The sequence below is a fragment of the Ascaphus truei genome, unplaced genomic scaffold, assembly GCF_040206685.1.
Source record: "Ascaphus truei isolate aAscTru1 unplaced genomic scaffold, aAscTru1.hap1 HAP1_SCAFFOLD_496, whole genome shotgun sequence".
NCBI lineage: Eukaryota > Metazoa > Chordata > Amphibia > Anura > Ascaphidae > Ascaphus > Ascaphus truei.
The window spans coordinates 227,107-248,654 of record NW_027456827.1 but is presented as its reverse complement, the minus strand read 5'-3'; the positions used below and the strand labels follow the sequence as shown (position 1 = coordinate 248,654).

At 52.4% G+C, this 21,548-nt stretch overlaps 1 protein-coding gene across 1 annotated transcript in view; it reads left to right on the top strand.

Moving 5' to 3' along the window:
- Positions 1-322: 322 nt before the first annotated feature.
- LOC142484982 (tripeptidyl-peptidase 1-like) overlaps positions 323-21,548 on the top strand; it is a 150,593-nt gene continuing 129,367 nt past the window's right edge. The window contains exons 1-2 of the mRNA XM_075584221.1: positions 323-475; positions 848-1,006. Of these exons, the coding sequence (XP_075440336.1) occupies positions 338-475; positions 848-1,006 (297 nt within the window). The 5' untranslated portion in view covers positions 323-337. The remainder of the gene's footprint in view (positions 476-847; positions 1,007-21,548) is intronic.

Sequence of the window (21,548 nt, the reverse complement as noted above, 5' to 3'; positions counted from 1 at the left end):
GGAGCGTGTGATTGTGGAATTATGGTAGAAAGGTCCTCACATTAACGGGGTGAGGGGAAATCTTATGGAGTGATGGCTGGTTATGGGAAGTCTATTTATTGTGTTAAGATTTGAATAAATATAGGGGTAATAGTCGTAGAGGTAATATCAGTTGTACTGAGTTTGTTTGATATTGGGACACTGCTCAGGTACAGTATGCGATTGGATACACACAAATCTCCTGTGGTTAAGATGTCTATTTATGGTGATTAGGAAATATGAGAAGACCCATATTGGAGCTCCTTCCAGAGCTGTGTATCTCCTCGTATCACAGGTCATAATAAAATCCCTCTTTATTATGGTGTCTCCTCACAGCCCCTATGTAACCTCAGTGGGGGGGACATCCTTTAAGAACCCCTTCCAGGTGACCTGCGAGGTGACAGATTACATCAGTGGCGGCGGCTTCAGCAATGTCTTCCCCATGCCAGACTATCAGGTACTGGAAGGTCTATCTCTCTAGGCCTTTGTGGTGATTAGTCATTTTAGTGTTTTTCTCTTGTTCCAGGACTGTCCCTCTCTGTATCTCCCTGAGTGGATGTCTTCTGCACTCTCTCTATTGAATATTCCCCAATGAGTAAGAAAATGATACATAGTTCCATGTGGCACAATCTCACTGTACTGAATAAGCCCCGGTGTGTCTGCAGTGGATAACTCTTCCTCTATAAACTGTCTAACATTTACTTTGCCTCTCTCCAGGTCTCCATGTGGGTTGCTCTCTTCTCTCTGTAAATGATTGTCCTGCTGTCCCTCTTTCTATCTGTGACTAGCTGTCTCTGTTCTCCATCTCTCTCTCTTGCTCTGTCTCCAGGTCTCTGCCGTGGGGCGATATCTGAAGGCTCCGGTAAAGTTGCCCCCGGGTAGTTATTATAACCGCAGCGGGCGAGCTTACCCTGATGTGGCAGCTCTGTCTGACAACTACTGGGTGGTGACAAACCGTGTCCCGATCCCATGGGTGTCTGGCACCTCGGTGAGTGTCAGAGTTCATACGTTTACCCTCGGGCTACTGGAGCATGTCTTTAAATGTAGTTACATTGTATCTCGTCCTCTTGGTCACCTCACTGTGAGGTCAGTCTGTGTATTGTTATCTCCTTCTCAGGTCATTCTCAGTATATGGGATGTGCTTCTCTCTCTATTACACTGTATCTCCTCTCTCAGGCTGTGTGTGCTTCTCTCTCTCTCACACTGTACCTCCTCTCTCAGGCTGTGTCTGCTTCTCTCTCTGTTACACTGTACCTCCTCTCTCAGGCTGTGTCTGCTTCTCTCTCACACTGTATCTCCTCTCTCAGGCTGTGTCTGCTTCTCTCTCTATTACACTGTATCTCCTCTCTCAGGCTGTGTCTGCTTCTCTATCACACTGTATCTCCACTCAGGCTCTGCCTGCTTCTCTCTCACACTGTATCTCCTCTCTCAGGCTGTGTCTGCTTCTCTCCCTGTTACACTGTATCTCCTCTCTCAGGCTGTGCCTGCTTCTCTCTCTATTACACTGTATCTCCTCTCTCAGGCTGTGTCTGCTTCTCTCTCTATTACACTGTATCTCCTCTCTCAGGCTGTGTCTGCTTCTCTCTCACACTGTATCTCCTCTCAGGCTGTGCCTGCTTCTCTCTCACACTGTATCTCCTCTCTCAGGCTGTGTCTGCTTCTCTCCCTGTTACACTATATCTCCTCTCTCAGGCTGTGTCTGCTTCTCTCTCTGTTACACTGTAACTCCTCTCTCAGGCTGTGTCTGCTTCTCTCCCTGTCACACTGTATCTCCTCTCTCAGGCTGTGTCTGCTTCTCTCTCTGTTACACTGTATCTCCTCTCTCAGGCTGTGCCTGCTTCTCTCCCTGTCACACTGTATCTTCTCTCTCAGGCTGTGTCTGCTTCTCTCTCTGTTACACTGTATCTCCTCTCTCAGGCTGTGTCTGCTTCTCTCCCTGTCACACTGTATCTCCTCTCTCAGGCTGTGCCTGCTTCTCTCTCTGTTACACTGTATCTCCTCTCTCAGGCTGTGTCTGCTTCTCTCTCTGTTACACTGTATCTCCTCTCTCAGGCTGTGTCTGCTTCTCTCTATTACACTGTATCTCCTCTCTCAGGCTGTGTCTGCTTCTCTCTCTATTACACTGTATCTCCTCTCTCAGGCTGTGTCTGCTTCTCTCTCTGTTACACTGTATCTCCTCTCTCAGGCTGTGTCTGCTTCTCTCTCTATTACACTGTATCTCCTCTCTCAGGCTGTGTCTGCTTCTCTCTCTGTTACACTGTATCTCCTCTCTCAGGCTGTGTCTGCTTCTCTCTCTGTTACACTGTATCTCCTCTCTCATGCTGTGTCTGCTTCTCTCCCTTTCACACTGTATCTCCTCTCTCAGGCTGTGTCTGCTTCTCTCTCTGTTACACTGTATCTCCTGTCTCAGGCTGTGTCTGCTTCTCTCTCTGTTACACTGTACCTCCTCTCTCAGGCTGTGCCTGCTTCTCTCCCTGTCACACTGTATCTCCTCTCTCAGGCTGTGTCTGCTTCTCTCTCTGTTACACTGTATCTCCTCTCTCAGACTGTGTCTGATTCTCTCTCTGTCACACTGTACCTCCTCTCTCAGGCTGTGTCTGCTTCTCTCTCTGTTACACTGTATCTCCTCTCTCAGACTGTGTCTGATTCTCTCCCTGTTACACTGTATCTCCTCTCTCAGGCTGTGTATGCTTCTCTCTCACACTGTACCTCGTCTCTCAGGCTGTGCATGCTTCTCTCCCTGTTACACTGTACCTCCTCTCTCAGGCTGTGTCTGCTTCTCTCTCACACTGTACCTCCTCTCTCAGGATGTGCCTGCTTCTCTCTCACACTGTACCTCCTCTCTCAGGCTGTGCCTGCTTCTCTCTCACACTGTACCTCCTCTCTCAGGCTGTGTCTGCTTCTCTCTCACACTGTACCTCCTCTCTCAGGCTGTGCCTGCTTCTCTCTCACACTGTACCTCCTCTCTCAGGCTGTGCCTGCTTCTCTCTCTCACACTGTACCTCCTCTCTCAGGCTGTGCCTGCTTCTCTCTCACACTGTACCTCCTCTCTCAGGCTGTGCCTGCTTCTCTCTCACACTGTACCTCCTCTCTCAGGCTGTGCCTGCTTCTCTCTCTCACACTGTACCTCCTCTCTCAGGCTGTGCCTGCTTTTCTCTCACACTGTACCTCCTCTCTCAGGCTGTGCCTGCTTCTCTCTCACACTGTACCTCCTCTCTCAGGCTGTGTCTGCTTCTCTCTCACACTGTACCTCCTCTCTCAGGCTGTGCCTGCTTCTCTCTCACACTGTACCTCCTCTCTCAGGCTGTGCCTGCTTCTCTCTCTCACACTGTACCTCCTCTCTCAGGCTGTGCCTGCTTCTCTCTCACACTGTATCTCCTCTCTCAGGCTGTGCCTGCTTCTCTCTCACACTGTATCTCCTCTCTCAGGCTGTGCCTGCTTCTCTCTCACACTGTATCTCCTCTCTCAGGCTGTGCCTGCTTCTCTCTCACACTGTACCTCCTCTCTCAGGCTGTGGGTGCTTCTCTCTCACACTGTACCTCCTCTCTCAGGCTGTGTCTGCTTCTCTCTCACACTGTACCTCCTCTCTCAGGCTGTGCCTGCTTCTCTCACACACTGTATCTCCTCTCTCAGGCTGTGCCTGCTTCTCTCTCACACTGTATCTCCTCTCTCAGGCTGTGTCTCCTTCTCTCTCTCACTGTACCTCCTCTCTCAGGCTGTGCCTGCTTCACTCTCTCTCACACTGTACCTCCTCTCTCAGGCTGTGTCTGCTTCTCTCTCACACTGTATCTCCTCTCTCAGGCTGTGTCTGCTTCTCTCTCACACACTGTACCTCCTCTCTCAGGCTGTGTCTGCTTCTCTCTCACACTGTACCTCCTCTCTCAGGCTGTGTCTGCTTCTCTCTCACACTGTATCTCCTCTCTCAGGCTGTGTCTGCTTCTCTCTCTCACACTGTACCTCCTCTCTCAGGCTGTGTCTGCTTCTCTCTCTCACACTGTATCTCCTCTCTCAGACTGTGTCTGCTTCTCTCTCACACTGTACCTCCTCTCTCAGGCTGTGTCTGCTTCTCTCTCACACTGTACCTCCTCTGTCAGGCTGTGTGTGCTTCTCTCACACTGTATCTCCTCTCTCAGGCTGTGCCTGCTTCTCTCTCACACTGTATCTCCTCTCTCAGGCTGTGTCTGCTTCTCTCTCTGTTACACTGTATCTCCTCTCTCAGGCTGTGTCTGCTTCTCTCTCTGTTACACTGTATCTCCTCTCTCAGGCTGTGTCTGCTTCTCTCTCTGTTACACTGTACCTCCTCTCTCAGGCTGTGCCTGCTTCTCTCCCTGTCACACTGTATCTCCTCTCTCAGGCTGTGTCTGCTTCTCTCTCTGTTACACTGTATCTCCTCTCTCAGACTGTGTCTGATTCTCTCTCTGTCACAATGTACCTCCTCTCTCAGGCTGTGTCTGCTTCTCTCTCTGTTACACTGTATCTCCTCTCTCAGACTGTGTCTGATTCTCTCCCTGTTACACTGTATCTCCTCTCTCAGGCTGTGTATGCTTCTCTCTCACACTGTACCTCGTCTCTCAGGCTGTGCATGCTTCTCTCCCTTTTACACTGTACCTCCTCTCTCAGGCTGTGTCTGCTTCTCTCTCACAATGTACCTCCTCTCTCAGGATGTGCCTGCTTCTCTCTCACACTGTACCTCCTCTCTCAGGCTGTGCCTGCTTCTCTCTCACACTGTACCTCCTCTCTCAGGCTGTGTCTGCTTCTCTCTCACACTGTACCTCCTCTCTCAGGCTGTGCCTGCTTCTCTCTCACACTGTACCTCCTCTCTCAGGCTGTGCCTGCTTCTCTCTCTCACACTGTACCTCCTCTCTCAGGCTGTGCCTGCTTCTCTCCCTGTTACACTGTATCTCCTCTCTCAGGCTGTGTATGCTTCTCTCTCACACTGTACCTCGTCTCTCAGGCTGTGCATGCTTCTCTCCCTGTTACACTGTACCTCCTCTCTCAGGCTGTGTCTGCTTCTCTCTCACAATGTACCTCGTCTCTCAGGCTGTGCATGCTTCTCTCCCTGTTACACTGTACCTCCTCTCTCAGGCTGTGCCTGCTTCTCTCTCACACTGTACCTCCTCTCTCAGGCTGTGTCTGCTTCTCTCTCACACTGTACCTCCTCTCTCAGGCTGTGCCTGCTTCTCTCTCACACTGTACCTCCTCTCTCAGGCTGTGCCTGCTTCTCTCTCTCACACTGTACCTCCTCTCTCAGGCTGTGCCTGCTTCTCTCTCACACTGTACCTCCTCTCTCAGGCTGTGCCTGCTTCTCTCTCACACTGTATCTCCTCTCTCAGGCTGTGCCTGCTTCTCTCTCACACTGTATCTCCTCTCTCAGGCTGTGCCTGCTTCTCTCTCACACTGTATCTCCTCTCTCAGGCTGTGCCTGCTTCTCTCTCACACTGTACCTCCTCTCTCAGGCTGTGTGTGCTTCTCTCTCACACTGTACCTCCTCTCTCAGGCTGTGTCTGCTTCTCTCTCACACTGTACCTCCTCTCTCAGGCTGTGCCTGCTTCTCTCACACACTGTATCTCCTCTCTCAGGCTGTGCCTGCTTCTCTCTCACACTGTACCTCCTCTCTCAGGCTGTGCCTGCTTCACTCTCTCTCACACTGTACCTCCTCTCTCAGGCTGTGTCTGCTTCTCTCTCACACTGTACCTCCTCTCTCAGGCTGTGTCTGCTTCTCTCTCACACTGTACCTCCTCTCTCAGGCTGTGCCTGCTTCTCTCTCACACTGTACCTCCTCTCTCAGGCTGTGTCTGCTTCTCTCTCACACTGTATCTCCTCTCTCAGGCTGTGTCTGCTTCTCTCTCATACTGTACCTCCTCTCTCAGGCTGTGTCTGCTTCTCTCTCACACTGTATCTCCTCTCTCAGGCTGTGTCTGCTTCTCTCTCACACTGTACTTCCTCTCTCAGGCTGTGTCTGCTTCTCTCTCATACTGTACCTACTCTCTCAGGCTGTGTCTGCTTCTCTCTCACACTGTACCTCCTCTGTCAGGCTGTGTCTGCTTCTCTCTCACACTGTACCTCCTCTCTCAGGCTGTGTCTGCTTCTCTCTCACACTGTACCTCCTCTCTCAGGCTGTGTCTGCTTCTCTCTCACACTGTACCTCCTCTCTCAGGCTGTGCCTGCTTCTCTCTCTCACACTGTACCTCCTCTCTCAGGCTGTGTCTGCTTCTCTCTCACACTGTATCTCCTCTCTCAGGCTGTGCCTGCTTCTCTCTCACACTGTATCTCCTCTCTCAGGCTGTGTATGCTTCTCTCTCACACTGTACCTCCTCTCTCAGGCTGTGTCTGCTTCTCTCTCACACTGTATCTCCTCTCTCAGGCTGTGCCTGCTTCTCTCTCACACTGTACCTCCTCTCTCAGGCTGTGTCTGCTTCTCTCTCACACTGTACCTCCTCTCTCAGGCTGTGTCTGCTTCTCTCTCACACTGTACCTCCTCTCTCAGGCTGTGCCTGCTTCTCTCTCACACTGTATCTCCTCTCTCAGGCTGTGCCTGCTTCTCTCTCACACTGTACCTCCTCTCTCAGGCTGTGTCTGCTTCTCTCTCACACTGTACCTCCTCTCTCAGGCTGTGCCTGCTTCTCTCTCACACTGTATCTCCTCTCTCAGGCTGTGCCTGCTTCTCTCTCACACTGTACCTCCTCTCTCAGGCTGTGCCTGCTTCTCTCTCACACTGTATCTCCTCTCTCAGGCTGTGCCTGCTTCTCTCTCACACTGTACCTCCTCTCTCAGGCTGTGCCTGCTTCTCTCTCACACTGTACCTCCTCTCTCAGGCTGTGCCTGCTTCTCTCTCACACTGTACCTCCTCTCTCAGGCTGTGCCTGCTTCTCTCTCACACTGTATCTCCTCTCTCAGGCTTTGCCTGCTTCTCTCTCACACTGTATCTCCTCTCTCAGGCTGTGTCTGCTTCTCTCTCACACTGTATCTCCTCTCTCAGGCTGTGCCTGCTTCTCTCTCACACTGTACCTCCTCTCTCAGGCTGTGCCTGCTTCTCTCTTTCTCACACAGTACCTCCTCTCTCAGGCTGTGTCTGCTTCTCTCTCCCACTGTAACTCCTCTCTCAGGCTGTGCCTGCTTCTCTCTCACACTGTACCTCCTCTCTCAGGCTGTGTCTGCTTCTCTCTCTCACACTGTACCTCCTCTCTCAGGCTGTGCCTGCTTATCTCTCACACTGTACCTCCTCTCTGAGGCTGTGCCTGCTTCTCTCTCACACTGTACCTCCACTCTCAGGCTGTGTCTGCTTCTCTCTCACACTGTACCTCCTCTCTCAGGCTGTGTCTGCTTCTCTCTCTCACACTGTATCTCCTCTCTCAGGCTGTGTCTGCTTCTCTCTCTCACACCGTATCTCCTCTCTCAGGCTGTGTCTGCTTCTCTCTCTCACTGTATCTCCTCTCTCAGGCTGTGTGTGCTTCTCTCTCACACTGTACCTCCTCTCTCAGGCTGTGTCTGCTTCTCTCACACACTGTACCTCCTCTCTCAGGCTGTTTCTGCTTCTCTCTCACACAGTACCTCCTCTCTCAGGCTGTGTCTGCTTCTCTCTCACACTGTTCCTCCTCTCTCAGGCTGTGCCTGCTTCTCTCTCACACTGTACCTCCTCTCAGGCTGTGCCTGCTTCTCTCTCACACTGTACCTCCTCTCTCAGGCTGTGTCTGCTTCTCTCTCACACTGTACCTCCTCTCTCAGGCTGTGTGTGCTTCTCTCTCACACTGTACCTCCTCTCGCAGGCTGTGTCTGCATCTCTCTCACACTGTATCTCCTCTCTCAGGCGGTGTCTGCTTCTCTCTCACACTGTACCTCGTCTCTCAGGCTGTGTCTGCTTCTCTCTCACACTGTACCTCCTCTCTCAGGCTGTGCCTGCTTCTCTCTCACACTGTACCTCGTCTCTCAGGCTGTGTCTGCTTCTCTCTCTCACACTGTACCTCCTCTCTCAGGCTGTGTCTGCTTCTCTCTCTCACACTGTATCTCCTCTCTCAGGCTGTTTCTTCTTCTCTCTCACACTGTACCTCCTCTCTCAGGCTGTGCCTTCTTCTCTCTCACACTGTACCTCGTCTCTCAGGCTGTGTCTGCTTCTCTCTCACACTGTACCTCCTCTCTCAGGCTGTGTCTGCTTCTCTCTCACACTGTACCTCCCCTCTCAGGCTGTGCCTGCTTCTCTCTCACACTGTATCTCCTCTCTCAGGCTGTGCCTTCTCTCTCACACTGTACCTCGTCTCTCAGGCTGTGTCTGCTTCTCTCTCACACTGTACCTCCTCTCTCAGGCTGTGCCTGCTTCTCTCTCACACTGTATCTCCTCTCTCAGGCTGTGCCTGCTTCTCTCTCACACTGTACCTCCTCTCTCAGGCTGTGCCTGCTTTTCTCTCACACTGTATCTCCTCTCTCAGGCTGTGCCTTCTTCTCTCTCACACTGTATCTCCTCTCTCAGGCTGTGCCTGCTTCTCTCTCACACTGTACCTCGTCTCTCAGGCTGTGTCTGCTTCTCTCTCACACTGTACCTCCTCTCTCAGGGTGTGTGTGCTTCTCTCTCACACTGTATCTCCTCACTCAGGCTGTGTCTGCTTCTCTCTCACACTGTACCTCCTCTCTCAGGCTGTGCCTGCTTCTCTCTCACACTGTACCTCCTCTCTCAGGCTGTGCCTGCTTCTCTCTCACACTGTACCTCCTCTCTCAGGCTGTGTCTGCTTCTCTCTCACACTGTACCTCCTCTCTCAGGCTGTGTCTGCTTCTCTCTCACACTGTACCTCGTCTCTCAGGCTGTGTCTGCTTCTCTCTCACACTGTACCTCCTCTCTCAGGCTGTGTCTGCTTCTCTCTCACACTGTACCTCCTCTCTCAGGCTGTGTCTGCTTCTCTCTCACACTGTACCTCCTCTCTCAGGCTGTGTCTGCTTCTCTCTCACACTGTATCTCCTCTCAGGCTGTGCCTGCTTCTCTCTCTGTTACACTATATCTCCTCTCTCAGGCTGTGCCTGCTTCTCTCTCACACTGTATCTCCTCTCTCAGGCTGTGTCTGCTTCTCTCTCACACTGTATCTCCTCTTTCAGGCTGTGTCTGCTTCTCTCTCACACTGTATCTCCTCTCTCAGGCTGTGTCTGCTTCTCTCTCACACTGTACCTCCTCTCTCAGGCTGTGCCTGCTTCTCTCTCACACTGTACCTCCTCTCTCAGGCTGTGCCTGCTTCTCTCTCACACTGTACCTCCTCTCTCAGGCTGTGTCTGCTTCTCTCTCACACTGTACCTCCTCTCTCAGGCTGTGTCTGCTTCTCTCTCACACTGTACCTCCTCTCTCAGGCTGTGTCTGCTTCTCTCTCACACTGTATCTCCTCTCTCAGGCTGTGTCTGCTTCTCTCTCACACAGTACCTCCTCTCTCAGGCTGTGCCTGCTTCTCTCTCACACTGTATCTCCTCTCTCAGGCTGTGTCTGCTTCTCTCTCACACTGTATCTCCTCTCTCAGGCTGTGCCTGCTTCTCTCTCACACTGTATCTCCTCTCTCAGGCTGTGTCTGCTTCTCTCTCTCACACTGTATCTCCTCTCTCAGGCTGTGCCTGCATCTCTCTCTGTTACACTGTATCTCCTCTCTCAGACTGTGTCTGCTTCTCTCTCACACTGTATCTCCTCTCTCAGGCTGTGTCTGCTTCTCTCTCTCACACTGTATCTCCTCTCTCAGGCTGTGCCTGCTTCTCTCTCACACTGTACCTCCTCTCTCAGGCTGTGCCTGCTTCTCTCTCACACTGTACCTCCTCTCTCAGGCTGTGTCTGCTTCTCTCTCACACTGTACCTCCTCTCTCAGGCTGTGTCTGCTTCTCTCTCACACTGTACCTCGTCTCTCAGGCTGTGTCTGCTTCTCTCTCACACTGTACCTCCTCTCTCAGGCTGTGTCTGCTTCTCTCTCACACTGTACCTCCTCTCTCAGGCTGTGTCTGCTTCTCTCTCACACTGTACCTCCTCTCTCAGGCTGTGTCTGCTTCTCTCTCACACTGTATCTCCTCTCAGGCTGTGCCTGCTTCTCTCTCTGTTACACTATATCTCCTCTCTCAGGCTGTGCCTGCTTCTCTCTCACACTGTATCTCCTCTCTCAGGCTGTGTCTGCTTCTCTCTCACACTGTATCTCCTCTTTCAGGCTGTGTCTGCTTCTCTCTCACACTGTATCTCCTCTCTCAGGCTGTGTCTGCTTCTCTCTCACACTGTACCTCCTCTCTCAGGCTGTGCCTGCTTCTCTCTCACACTGTACCTCCTCTCTCAGGCTGTGCCTGCTTCTCTCTCACACTGTACCTCCTCTCTCAGGCTGTGTCTGCTTCTCTCTCACACTGTACCTCCTCTCTCAGGCTGTGTCTGCTTCTCTCTCACACTGTACCTCCTCTCTCAGGCTGTGTCTGCTTCTCTCTCACACTGTATCTCCTCTCTCAGGCTGTGTCTGCTTCTCTCTCACACAGTACATCCTCTCTCAGGCTGTGCCTGCTTCTCTCTCACACTGTATCTCCTCTCTCAGGCTGTGTCTGCTTCTCTCTCACACTGTATCTCCTCTCTCAGGCTGTGCCTGCTTCTCCCTCACACTGTATCTCCTCTCTCAGGCTGTGTCTGCTTCTCTCTCTCACACTGTATCTCCTCTCTCAGGCTGTGCCTGCTTCTCTCTCTGTTACACTGTATCTCCTCTCTCAGACTGTGTCTGCTTCTCTCTCACACTGTATCTCCTCTCTCAGGCAGTGTCTGCTTCTCTCTCTCACACTGTATCTCCTCTCTCAGGCTGTGCCTGCTTCTCTCTCTGTTACACTGTTCCTCCTCTCTCAGGCTGTGTCTGCTTCTCTCTCTCACACTGTATCTCCTCTCTCAGGCTGTGCCTGCTTCTCTCTCTGTTACACTGTATCTCCTCTCTCAGACTGTGTCTGCTTCTCTCTCACACTGTATCTCCTCTCTCAGGCTGTGCCTGCTTCTCTCTCACACTGTATCTCCTCTCTCAGGCTGTGCCTGCTTCTCTCTCACACTGTACCTCCTCTCTCAGGCTGTGCCTGCTTCTCTCTCACACTGTATCTCCTCTCTCAGGCTGTGCCTGCTTCTCTCTCACACTGTACCTCCTCTCTCAGGCTGTGTCTGCTTCTCTCTCACACTGTACCTCCTCTCTCAGGCTGTGTCTGCTTCTCTCTCACACTGTACCTCCTCTCTCAGGCTGTGCCTGCTTCTCTCTCACACTGTACCTCCTCTCTCAGGTTGTGTCTGCTTCTCTCTCACACTGTACCTCCTCTCTCAGGCTGTGCCTGCTTCTCTCTCTCTCACACTGTATCTCCTCTCTCAGGCTGTGTCTGCTTCTCTCTCTCACACTGTACCTCCTTTCTCAGGCTGTGTCTGCTTCTCTCTCACACTGTACCCCCTCTCTCAGGCTGTGCCTGCTTCTCTCTCTCTCACACTGTATCTCCTCTCTCAGGCTGTGTCTGCTTCTCTCTCTCACACTGTATCTCCTCTCTCAGGCTGTGCCTGCTTCTCTCTCTCACACTGTACCTCCTCTCTCAGGCTGTGTCTGATTCTCTCTCACACTGTTTTTCCTCTCAGGCTGTGCCTGCTTCTCTCTCACACTGTACCTCCTCTCTCAGGCTGTGTGTGCTTCTCTCTCACACTGTACCTCCTCTCTCAGGCTGTGTCTGCTTCTCTCTCACACTGTACCTCCTCTCTCAGGCGGTGTCTGCTTCTCTCTCACACTGTACCTCCTCTCTCAGGCTGTGTCTGCTTCTCTCTCAAACTGTATCTCCTCTCTCAGGCTGTGCCTGCTTCTCTCTCACACTGTACCTCCTCTCTCAGACTGTGTCTGCTTCTCTCTCACACTGTACCTCCTCTCTCAGGCTGTGTCTGCTTCTCTCTCACACTGTATCTCCTCTCTCAGGCTGTGCCTGCTTCTCTCTCACACACTGTATCTCCTCTCTCAGGCTGTGTCTGCTTCTCTCTCACACTGTACCTCCTCTCTCAGGCTGTGTCTGCTTCTCTCTCACACTGTATCTCCTCTCTCAGGCTGTGTCTGCTTCTCTCTCTCACACACTGTATCTCCTCTCTCAGGCTGTGCCTGCTTCTCTCTCTCTCACACTGTACCTCCTCTCTCAGGCTGTGCCTGCTTCTCTCCCTGTTACACTGTATCTCCTCTCTCAGGCTGTGCCTGCTTCTCTCTCACACTGTATCTCCTCTCTCAGGCTTTGCCTACTTCTCTCTCACACTGTATCTCCTCTCTCAGGCTGTGCCTGCTTCTTTCTCTCTCACACTGTATCTCCTCTCTCAGGCTGTGCCTGCTTCTCTCTCACACTGTACCTCCTCTCTCAGGCTGTGTATGCTTCTCTCTCACACTGTACCTCCTCTCTCAGGCTGTGCCTGCTTCTCTCTCACACTGTACCTCCTCTCTCAGGCTGTGCCTGCTTCTCTCTCACACTGTACCTCCTCTCTCAGGCTATGCCTGCTTCTCTCTCACACTGTACCTCCTCTCTCAGGCTGTGCCTGCTTCTCTCTCACACTGTATCTCCTCTCTCAGGCTGTGCCTGCTTCTCTCTCACACTGTATCTCCTCTCTCTGGCTGTGCCTGCTTCTCTCTCACACTGTATCTCCTCTCTCAGGCTGTGCCTGCTTCTCTCTCACACTGTACCTCCTCTCTCAGGCTGTGCCTGCTTCTCTCTCACACTGTACCTCCTCTCTCAGGCTGTGTCTGCTTCTCTCTCACACTGTACCTCCTCTCTCAGGCTGTGCCTGCTTCTCTCTCACACTGTACCTCCTCTCTCAGGCTGTGTCTGCTTCTCTCTCACACTGTATCTCCTCTCTCAGGCTGTGTGTGCTTCTCTCTCACACTGTATCTCCTCTCTCAGGCTGTGTCTGCTTCTCTCTCACACTGTATCTCCTCTCTCAGGCTGTGTGTGCTTCTCTCTCACACTGTATCTCCTCTCTCAGGCTGTGTCTGCTTCTCTCTCTCTCTGTTACACTGTACCTCCTCTCTCAGGCTGTGTCTGCTTCTCTCTCTCACACTGTATCTCCTCTCTCAGGCTGTGTGTGCTTCTCTCTCACACTGTATCTCCTCTCTCAGGCTGTGTCTGCTTCTCTCTCTCAAACTGTACCTCCTCTCTCAGGCTGTGTCTGCTTCTCTCTCTCACACTGTATCTCCTCTCTCAGGCTGTGCCTGCTTCTCTCTCACACTGTACCTCCTCTCTCAGGCTGTGTCTGCTTCTCTCTCACACTGTATCTCCTCTCTCAGGCTGTGCCTGCTTCTCTCTCACACTGTACCTCCTCTCTCAGGCTGTGTCTGCTTCTCTCTCACACTGTACCTCCTCTCTCAGGCTGTGTGTGCTTCTCTCTCACACTGTATCTCCTCTCTCAGGCTGTGTGTGCTTCTCTCTCACACTGTATCTCCTCTCTCAGGCTGCGTCTGCTTCTCTCTCACACTGTATCTCCTCTCTCAGGCTGTGTGTGCTTCTCTCTCACACTGTATCTCCTCTCTCAGGCTGTGTCTGCTTCTCTCTCACACTGTATCTCCTCTCTCCGGCTGTGCCTGCTTCTCTCTCACACTGTACCTCCTCTCTCAGGCTGTGCCTGCTTCTCTCTCACACTGTACCTCCTCTCTCAGGCTGTGTCTGCTTCTCTCTCATACTGTACCTCCTCTCTCAGGCTGTGTCTGCTTCTCTCTCACACTGTATCTCCTCTCTCAGGCTGTGTCTGCTTCTCTCTCACACTGTATCTCCTCTCTCAGGCTGTGTCTGCTTCTCTCTCACACTGTATCTCCTCTCTCAGGCTGTGTGTGCTTCTCTCTCACACTGTATCTCCTCTCTCAGGCTGTGTCTGCTTCTCTCTCACACTGTATCTCCTCTCTCAGGCTGTGCCTGCTTCTCTCTCACACTGTACCTCCTCTCTCAGGCTGTGTCTGCTTCTCTCCCTGTTACACTGTACCTCCTCTCTCAGGCTGTGTCTGCTTCTCTCCCTGTTACACTGTATCTCCTCTCTCAGGCTGTGTCTGCTTCTCTCTCACACTGTACCTCCTCTCTCAGGCTGTGTGTGCTTCTCTCTCACACTGTATCTCCTCTCTCAGGCTGTGTGTGCTTCTCTCTCACACTGTATCTCCTCTCTCAGGCTGTGTCTGCTTCTCTCTCACACTGTATCTCCTCTCTCAGGCTGTGTCTGCTTCTCTCTCACACTGTATCTCCTCTCTCAGTCTGTGTCTGCTTCTCTCTCACACTGTATCTCCTCTCTCAGGCTGTGTCTGCTTCTCTCTCACACTGTATCTCCTCTCTCAGGCTGTGCCTGCTTCTCTCTCACACTGTACCTCCTCTCTCAGGCTGTGTCTGCTTCTCTCCCTGTTACACTGTACCTCCTCTCTCAGGCTGTGTCTGCTTCTCTCCCTGTTACACTGTATCTCCTCTCTCAGGCTGTGCCTGCTTCTCTCTCACACTGTACCTCCTCTCTCAGGCTGTGTCTGCTTCTCTCTCTCCCTGTTACACTGTACCTCCTCTCTCAGGCTGTGTGTGCTTCTCTCTCACACTGTATCTCCTCTCTCAGGCTGTGTCTGCTTCTCTCTCACACTGTTCCTCCTCTCTCAGGCTGTGCCTGCTTCTCTCTCACACTGTTCCTCCTCTCTCAGGCTTTGTCTGCTTCTCTCTCACACTGTATCTCATCTCTCAGGCTGTGCCTGCTTCTCTCTCACAATGTACCTCCTCTCTCAGGCTGTGTCTGCTTCTCTCTCACACTGTATCTCCTCTCTCAGGCTGTGGCTGCTTCTCTCTCACACTGTACCTCCTCTCTCAAGCTGTGCCTGCTTCTCTCTCTCTCACACTGTATCTCCTCTCTCAGGCTGTGTCTGCTTCTCTCTCTCACACTGTATATCCTCTCTCAGGCTGTGCCTGCTTCTCTCTCTCACACTGTACCTCCTCTCTCAGGCTGTGTCTGCTTCTCTCTCACACTGTATCTCCTCTCAGGCTGTGCCTGCTTCTCTCTCACACTGTACCTCCTCTCTCAGGCTGTGTGTGCTTCTCTCTCACACTGTACCTCCTCTCTCAGGCTTTGTCTGCTTCTCTCTCACACTGTACCTCCTCTCTCAGGCTGTGTCTGCTTCTCTCTCACACTGTATCTCCTCTCTCAGACTGTGTCTGCTTCTCTCTCACACTGTACCTCCTCTCTCAGGCTGTGTCTGCTTCTCTCTCACACTGTATCTCCTCTCTCAGACTGTGTCTGCTTCTCTCTCACACTGTACCTCCTCTCTCAGGCTGTGTCTGCTTCTCTCTCACACTGTACCTCCTCTCTCAGGCTGTGTGTGCTTCTCTCACACTGTATCTCCTCTCTCAGGCTGTGTATGCTTCTCTCTCACACTGTATCTCCTCTCTCAGGCTGTGTCTGCTTCTCTCTCTGTTACACTGTATCTCCTCTCTCAGGCTGTGTCTGCTTCTCTCTCTGTTACACTGTATCTCCTCTCTCATGCTGTGTCTGCTTCTCTCCCTTTCACACTGTATCTCCTCTCTCAGGCTGTGTCTGCTTCTCTCTCTGTTACACTGTATCACCTGTCTCAGGCTGTGTCTGCTTCTCTCTCTGTTACACTGTACCTCCTCTCTCAGGCTGTGCCTGCTTCTCTCCCTGTCACACTGTATCTCCTCTCTCAGGCTGTGTCTGCTTCTCTCTCTGTTACACTGTATCTCCTCTCTCAGACTGTGTCTGATTCTCTCTCTGTCACACTGTACCTCCTCTCTCAGGCTGTGTCTGCTTCTCTCTCTGTTACACTGTATCTCCTCTCTCAGACTGTGTCTGATTCTCTCCCTGTTACACTGTATCTCCTCTCTCAGGCTGTGTATGCTTCTCTCTCACACTGTACCTCGTCTCTCAGGCTGTGCATGCTTCTCTCCCTGTTACACTGTACCTCCTCTCTCAGGCTGTGTCTGCTTCTCTCTCACACTGTACCTCCTCTCTCAGGCTGTGCCTGCTTCTCTCTCACACTGTACCTCCTCTCTCAGGCTGTGCCTGCTTCTCTCTCACACTGTACCTCCTCTCTCAGGCTGTGTCTGCTTCTCTCTCTCACACTGTATCTCCTCTCTCGGGCTGTGTCTGCTTCTCTCTCACACTGTATCTCCTCTCTCAGGCTGTGCCTGCTTCTCTCTCACACTGTATCTCCTCTCTCAGGCTGTGCCTGCTTCTCTCTCACACTGTATCTCCTCTCTCAGGCTGTGCCTGCTTCTCTCTCACACTGTATCTCCTCTCTCAGGCTGTGCCTGCTTCTCTCTCACACTGTACCTCCTCTCTCAGGCTGTGTGTGCTTCTCTCTCACACTGTACCTCCTCTCTCAGGCTGTGTCTGCTTCTCTCTCACACTGTATCTCCTCTCTCAGGCTGTGTGTGCTTCTCTCTCACACTGTACCTCCTCTCTCAGGCTGTGCCTGCTTCTCTCACACACTGTATCTCCTCTCTCAGGCTGTGCCTGCTTCTCTCTCACACTGTACCTCCTCTCTCAAGCTGTGCCTGCTTCACTCTCTCTCACACTGTACCTCCTCTCTCAGGCTGTGTCTGCTTCTCTCTCACACTGTATCTCCTCTCTCAGGCTGTGTCTGCTTCTCTCTCTCACACTCTACCTCCTCTCTCAGGCTGTGTCTGCTTCTCTCTCACACTGTACCTCCTCTCTCAGGCGGTGTCTGCTTCTCTCTCACACTGTATCTCCTCTCTCAGGCTGTGCCTGCTTCTCTCTCACACTGTATCTCCTCTCTCAGGCTGTGCCTGCTTCTCTCTCACACTGTATCTCCTCTCTCAGGCTGTGCCTGCTTCTCTCTCACACTGTATCTCCTCTCTCAGGCTGTGCCTGCTTCTCTCTCACACTGTACCTCCTCTCTCAGGCTGTGTGTGCTTCTCTCTCACACTGTACCTCCTCTCTCAGGCTTTGTCTGCTTCTCTCTCACACTGTATCTCCTCTCTCAGGCTGTGTGTGCTTCTCTCTCACACTGTACCTCCTCTCTCAGGCTGTGCCTGCTTCTCTCACACACTGTATCTCCTCTCTCAGGCTGTGCCTGCTTCTCTCTCACACTGTACCTCCTCTCTCAGGCTGTGCCTGCTTCACTCTCTCTCACACTGTACCTCCTCTCTCAGGCTGTGTCTGCTTCTCTCTCACACTGTATCTCCTCTCTCAGGCTGTGTCTGCTTCTCTCTCTCACACTGTACCTCCTCTCTCAGGCTGTGTCTGCTTCTCTCTCACACTGTACCTCCTCTCTCAGGCTGTGTCTGCTTCTCTCTCACACTGTATCTCCTCTCTCAGGCTGTGTCTGCTTCTCTCTCACACTGTACCTCCTCTCTCAGGCTGTGTCTGCTTCTCTCTCTCACACTGTACCTCCTCTCTCAGGCTGTGTCTGCTTCTCTCTCACACTGTACCTCCTCTCTCAGGCTGTGCCTGCTTCTCTCTCACACTGTACCTCCTCTCTCAGGCTGTGCCTTCTCTCTCACACTGTATCTCCTCTCTCAGGCTGTGTCTGCTTCTCTCTCACACTGTACCTCCTCTCTCAGGCTGTGTCTGCTTCTCTCTCACACTGTATCTCCTCTCTCAGGCTGTGCCTGCTTCTCTCTCACACTGTACCTCCTCTCTCAGGCTGTGTGTGCTTCTCTCACACTGTATCTCCTCTCTCAGGCTGTGCCTGCTTCTCTCTCACACTGTATCTCCTCTCTCAGGCTGTGTCTGCTTCTCTCTCTGTTACACTGTATCTCCTCTCTCAGGCTGTGTCTGCTTCTCTCTCTGTTACACTGTATCTCCTCTCTCAGACTGTGTCTGCTTCTCTCTATTACACTGTATCTCCTCTTTCAGGCTGTGTCTGCTTCTCTCTCACACTGTATCTCCTCTCTCAGGCTGTGCCTGCTTCTCTCTCACACTGTACCTCCTCTCTCATGCTGTGTCTGCTTCTCTCTCACACTGTACCTCGTCTCTCAGGCTGTGTCTGCTTCTCTCTCACACTGTACCTCCTCTCTCAGGCTGTGTCTGCTTCTCTCTCACACTGTATCTCCTCTCTCAGGCTGTGCCTGCTTCTCTCTCACACTGTACCTCCTCTCTCAGGCTGTGCCTGCTTCTCTCTCACACTGTACCTCCTCTCTCAGGCTGTGCCTGCTTCTCTCTCACACTGTATCTCCTCTCTCAGGCTGTGCCTGCTTCTCTCTCTCACACTGTATATCCTCTCTCAGGCTGTGTCTGCTTCTCTCACACACTGTACCTCCTCTCTCAGGCTGGGTCTGCTTCTCTCTCTGTTACACTGTATCTCCTCTCTCAGGCTGTGTCTGCTTCTCTCTCTCTCACACTGTATCTCCTCTCTCAGGCTGTGTCTGCTTCTCTCTCACACTGTACCTCCTCTCTCAGGCTGTGCCTGCTTCTCTCTCACACTGTATCTCCTCTCTCAGGCTGTGCCTGCTTCTCTCTCACACTGTATCTCCTCTCTCAGGCTGTGCCTGCTTCTCTCTCACACTGTATCTCCTCTCTCAGGCTGTGCCTGCTTCTCTCTCACACTGTACCTCCTCTCTCAGGCTGTGTGTGCTTCTCTCTCACACTGTACCTCCTCTCTCAGGCTGTGTCTGCTTCTCTCTCACACTGTATCTCCTCTCTCAGGCTGTGTGTGCTTCTCTCTCACACTGTACCTCCTCTCTCAGGCTGTGCCTGCTTCTCTCACACACTGTATCTCCTCTCTCAGGCTGTGCCTGCTTCTCTCTCACACTGTACCTCCTCTCTCAAGCTGTGCCTGCTTCACTCTCTCTCACACTGTACCTCCTCTCTCAGGCTGTGTCTGCTTCTCTCTCACACTGTATCTCCTCTCTCAGGCTGTGTCTGCTTCTCTCTCTCACACTCTACCTCCTCTCTCAGGCTGTGTCTGCTTCTCTCTCACACTGTACCTCCTCTCTCAGGCGGTGTCTGCTTCTCTCTCACACTGTATCTCCTCTCTCAGGCTGTGCCTGCTTCTCTCTCACACTGTATCTCCTCTCTCAGGCTGTGCCTGCTTCTCTCTCACACTGTATCTCCTCTCTCAGGCTGTGCCTGCTTCTCTCTCACACTGTATCTCCTCTCTCAGGCTGTGCCTGCTTCTCTCTCACACTGTACCTCCTCTCTCAGGCTGTGTGTGCTTCTCTCTCACACTGTACCTCCTCTCTCAGGCTTTGTCTGCTTCTCTCTCACACTGTATCTCCTCTCTCAGGCTGTGTGTGCTTCTCTCTCACACTGTACCTCCTCTCTCAGGCTGTGCCTGCTTCTCTCACACACTGTATCTCCTCTCTCAGGCTGTGCCTGCTTCTCTCTCACACTGTACCTCCTCTCTCAGGCTGTGCCTGCTTCACTCTCTCTCACACTGTACCTCCTCTCTCAGGCTGTGTCTGCTTCTCTCTCACACTGTATCTCCTCTCTCAGGCTGTGTCTGCTTCTCTCTCTCACACTGTACCTCCTCTCTCAGGCTGTGTCTGCTTCTCTCTCACACTGTACCTCCTCTCTCAGGCTGTGTCTGCTTCTCTCTCACACTGTATCTCCTCTCTCAGGCTGTGTCTGCTTCTCTCTCACACTGTACCTCCTCTCTCAGGCTGTGTCTGCTTCTCTCTCTCACACTGTACCTCCTCTCTCAGGCTGTGTCTGCTTCTCTCTCACACTGTACCTCCTCTCTCAGGCTGTGCCTGCTTCTCTCTCACACTGTACCTCCTCTCTCAGGCTGTGCCTTCTCTCTCACACTGTATCTCCTCTCTCAGGCTGTGTCTGCTTCTCTCTCACACTGTACCTCCTCTCTCAGGCTGTGTCTGCTTCTCTCTCACACTGTATCTCCTCTCTCAGGCTGTGCCTGCTTCTCTCTCACACTGTACCTCCTCTCTCAGGCTGTGTGTGCTTCTCTCACACTGTATCTCCTCTCTCAGGCTGTGCCTGCTTCTCTCTCACACTGTATCTCCTCTCTCAGGCTGTGTCTGCTTCTCTCTCTGTTACACTGTATCTCCTCTCTCAGGCTGTGTCTGCTTCTCTCTCTGTTACACTGTATCTCCTCTCTCAGACTGTGTCTGCTTCTCTCTATTACACTGTATCTCCTCTTTCAGGCTGTGTCTGCTTCTCTCTCACACTGTATCTCCTCTCTCAGGCTGTGCCTGCTTCTCTCTCACACTGTACCTCCTCTCTCATGCTGTGTCTGCTTCTCTCTCACACTGTACCTCGTCTCTCAGGCTGTGTCTGCTTCTCTCTCACACTGTACCTCCTCTCTCAGGCTGTGTCTGCTTCTCTCTCACACTGTATCTCCTCTCTCAGGCTGTGCCTGCTTCTCTCTCACACTGTACCTCCTCTCTCAGGCTGTGCCTGCTTCTCTCTCACACTGTACCTCCTCTCTCAGGCTGTGCCTGCTTCTCTCTCACACTGTATCTCCTCTCTCAGGCTGTGCCTGCTTCTCTCTCTCACACTGTATATCCTCTCTCAGGCTGTGTCTGCTTCTCTCACACACTGTACCTCCTCTCTCAGGCTGGGTCTGCTTCTCTCTCTGTTACACTGTATCTCCTCTCTCAGGCTGTGTCTGCTTCTCTCTCTCTCACACTGTATCTCCTCTCTCAGGCTGTGTCTGCTTCTCTCTCACACTGTACCTCCTCTCTCAGGCTGTGCCTGCTTCTCTCTCACACTGTACCTCCTCTCTCAGGCTGTGTCTGCTTCTCTCTCACACTGTATCTCCTCTCTCAGGCTGTGTCTGCTTCTCTCTCACACTGTACCTCCTCTCTCAGGCTGTGCCTGCTTCTCTCTCACACTGTACCTCCTCTCTCAGGCTGTGTCTGCTTCTCTCTCACACTGTACCTCCTCTCTCAGGCTGTGCCTGCTTCTCTCTCACACTGTATCTCCTCTCTCAGGCTGTGTCTGCTTCTCTCTCACACTGTACCTCCTCTCTCAGGCTGTGTCTGCTTCTCTCTCTGTTACACTGTATCTCCTCTCTCAGGCTGTGCCTGCTTCTCTCTCACACTGTACCTCCTCTCTCAGGCTGTGTGTGCTTCTCTCTCACACTGTATCTCCTCTCTCAGGCTGTGCCTGCTTCTCTCTCACACTGTATCTCCTCTCTCAGGCTGTGTCTGCTTCTCTCTCACACTGTACCTCCTCTCTCAGGCTGTGTCTGCTTCTCTCTCTCTCACACTGTACCTCCTCTCTCAGGCTGTGTGTGCTTCTCTCACACTGTATCTCCTCTCTCAGGCTGTGCCTGCTTCTCTCTCACACTGTATCTCCTCTCTCAGGCTGTGTCTGCTTCTCTCTCTCTCACACTGTATCTCCTCTCTCAGGCTGTGTCTGCTTCTCTCTCACACTGTACCTCCTCTCTCAGGCTGTGCCTGCTTCTCTCTCACACTGTATCTCCTCTCTCAGGCTGTGTCTGCTTCTCTCTCTGTTACACTGTATCTCCTCTCTCAGGCTGTGCCTGCTTCTCTCTCACACTGTACCTCCTCTCTCAGGCTGTGTGTGCTTCTCTCTCACACTGTACCTCCTCTCTCAGGCTGTGCCTGCTTCTCTCTCACACTGTACCTCCTCTCTCAGGCTCTGCCTTCTC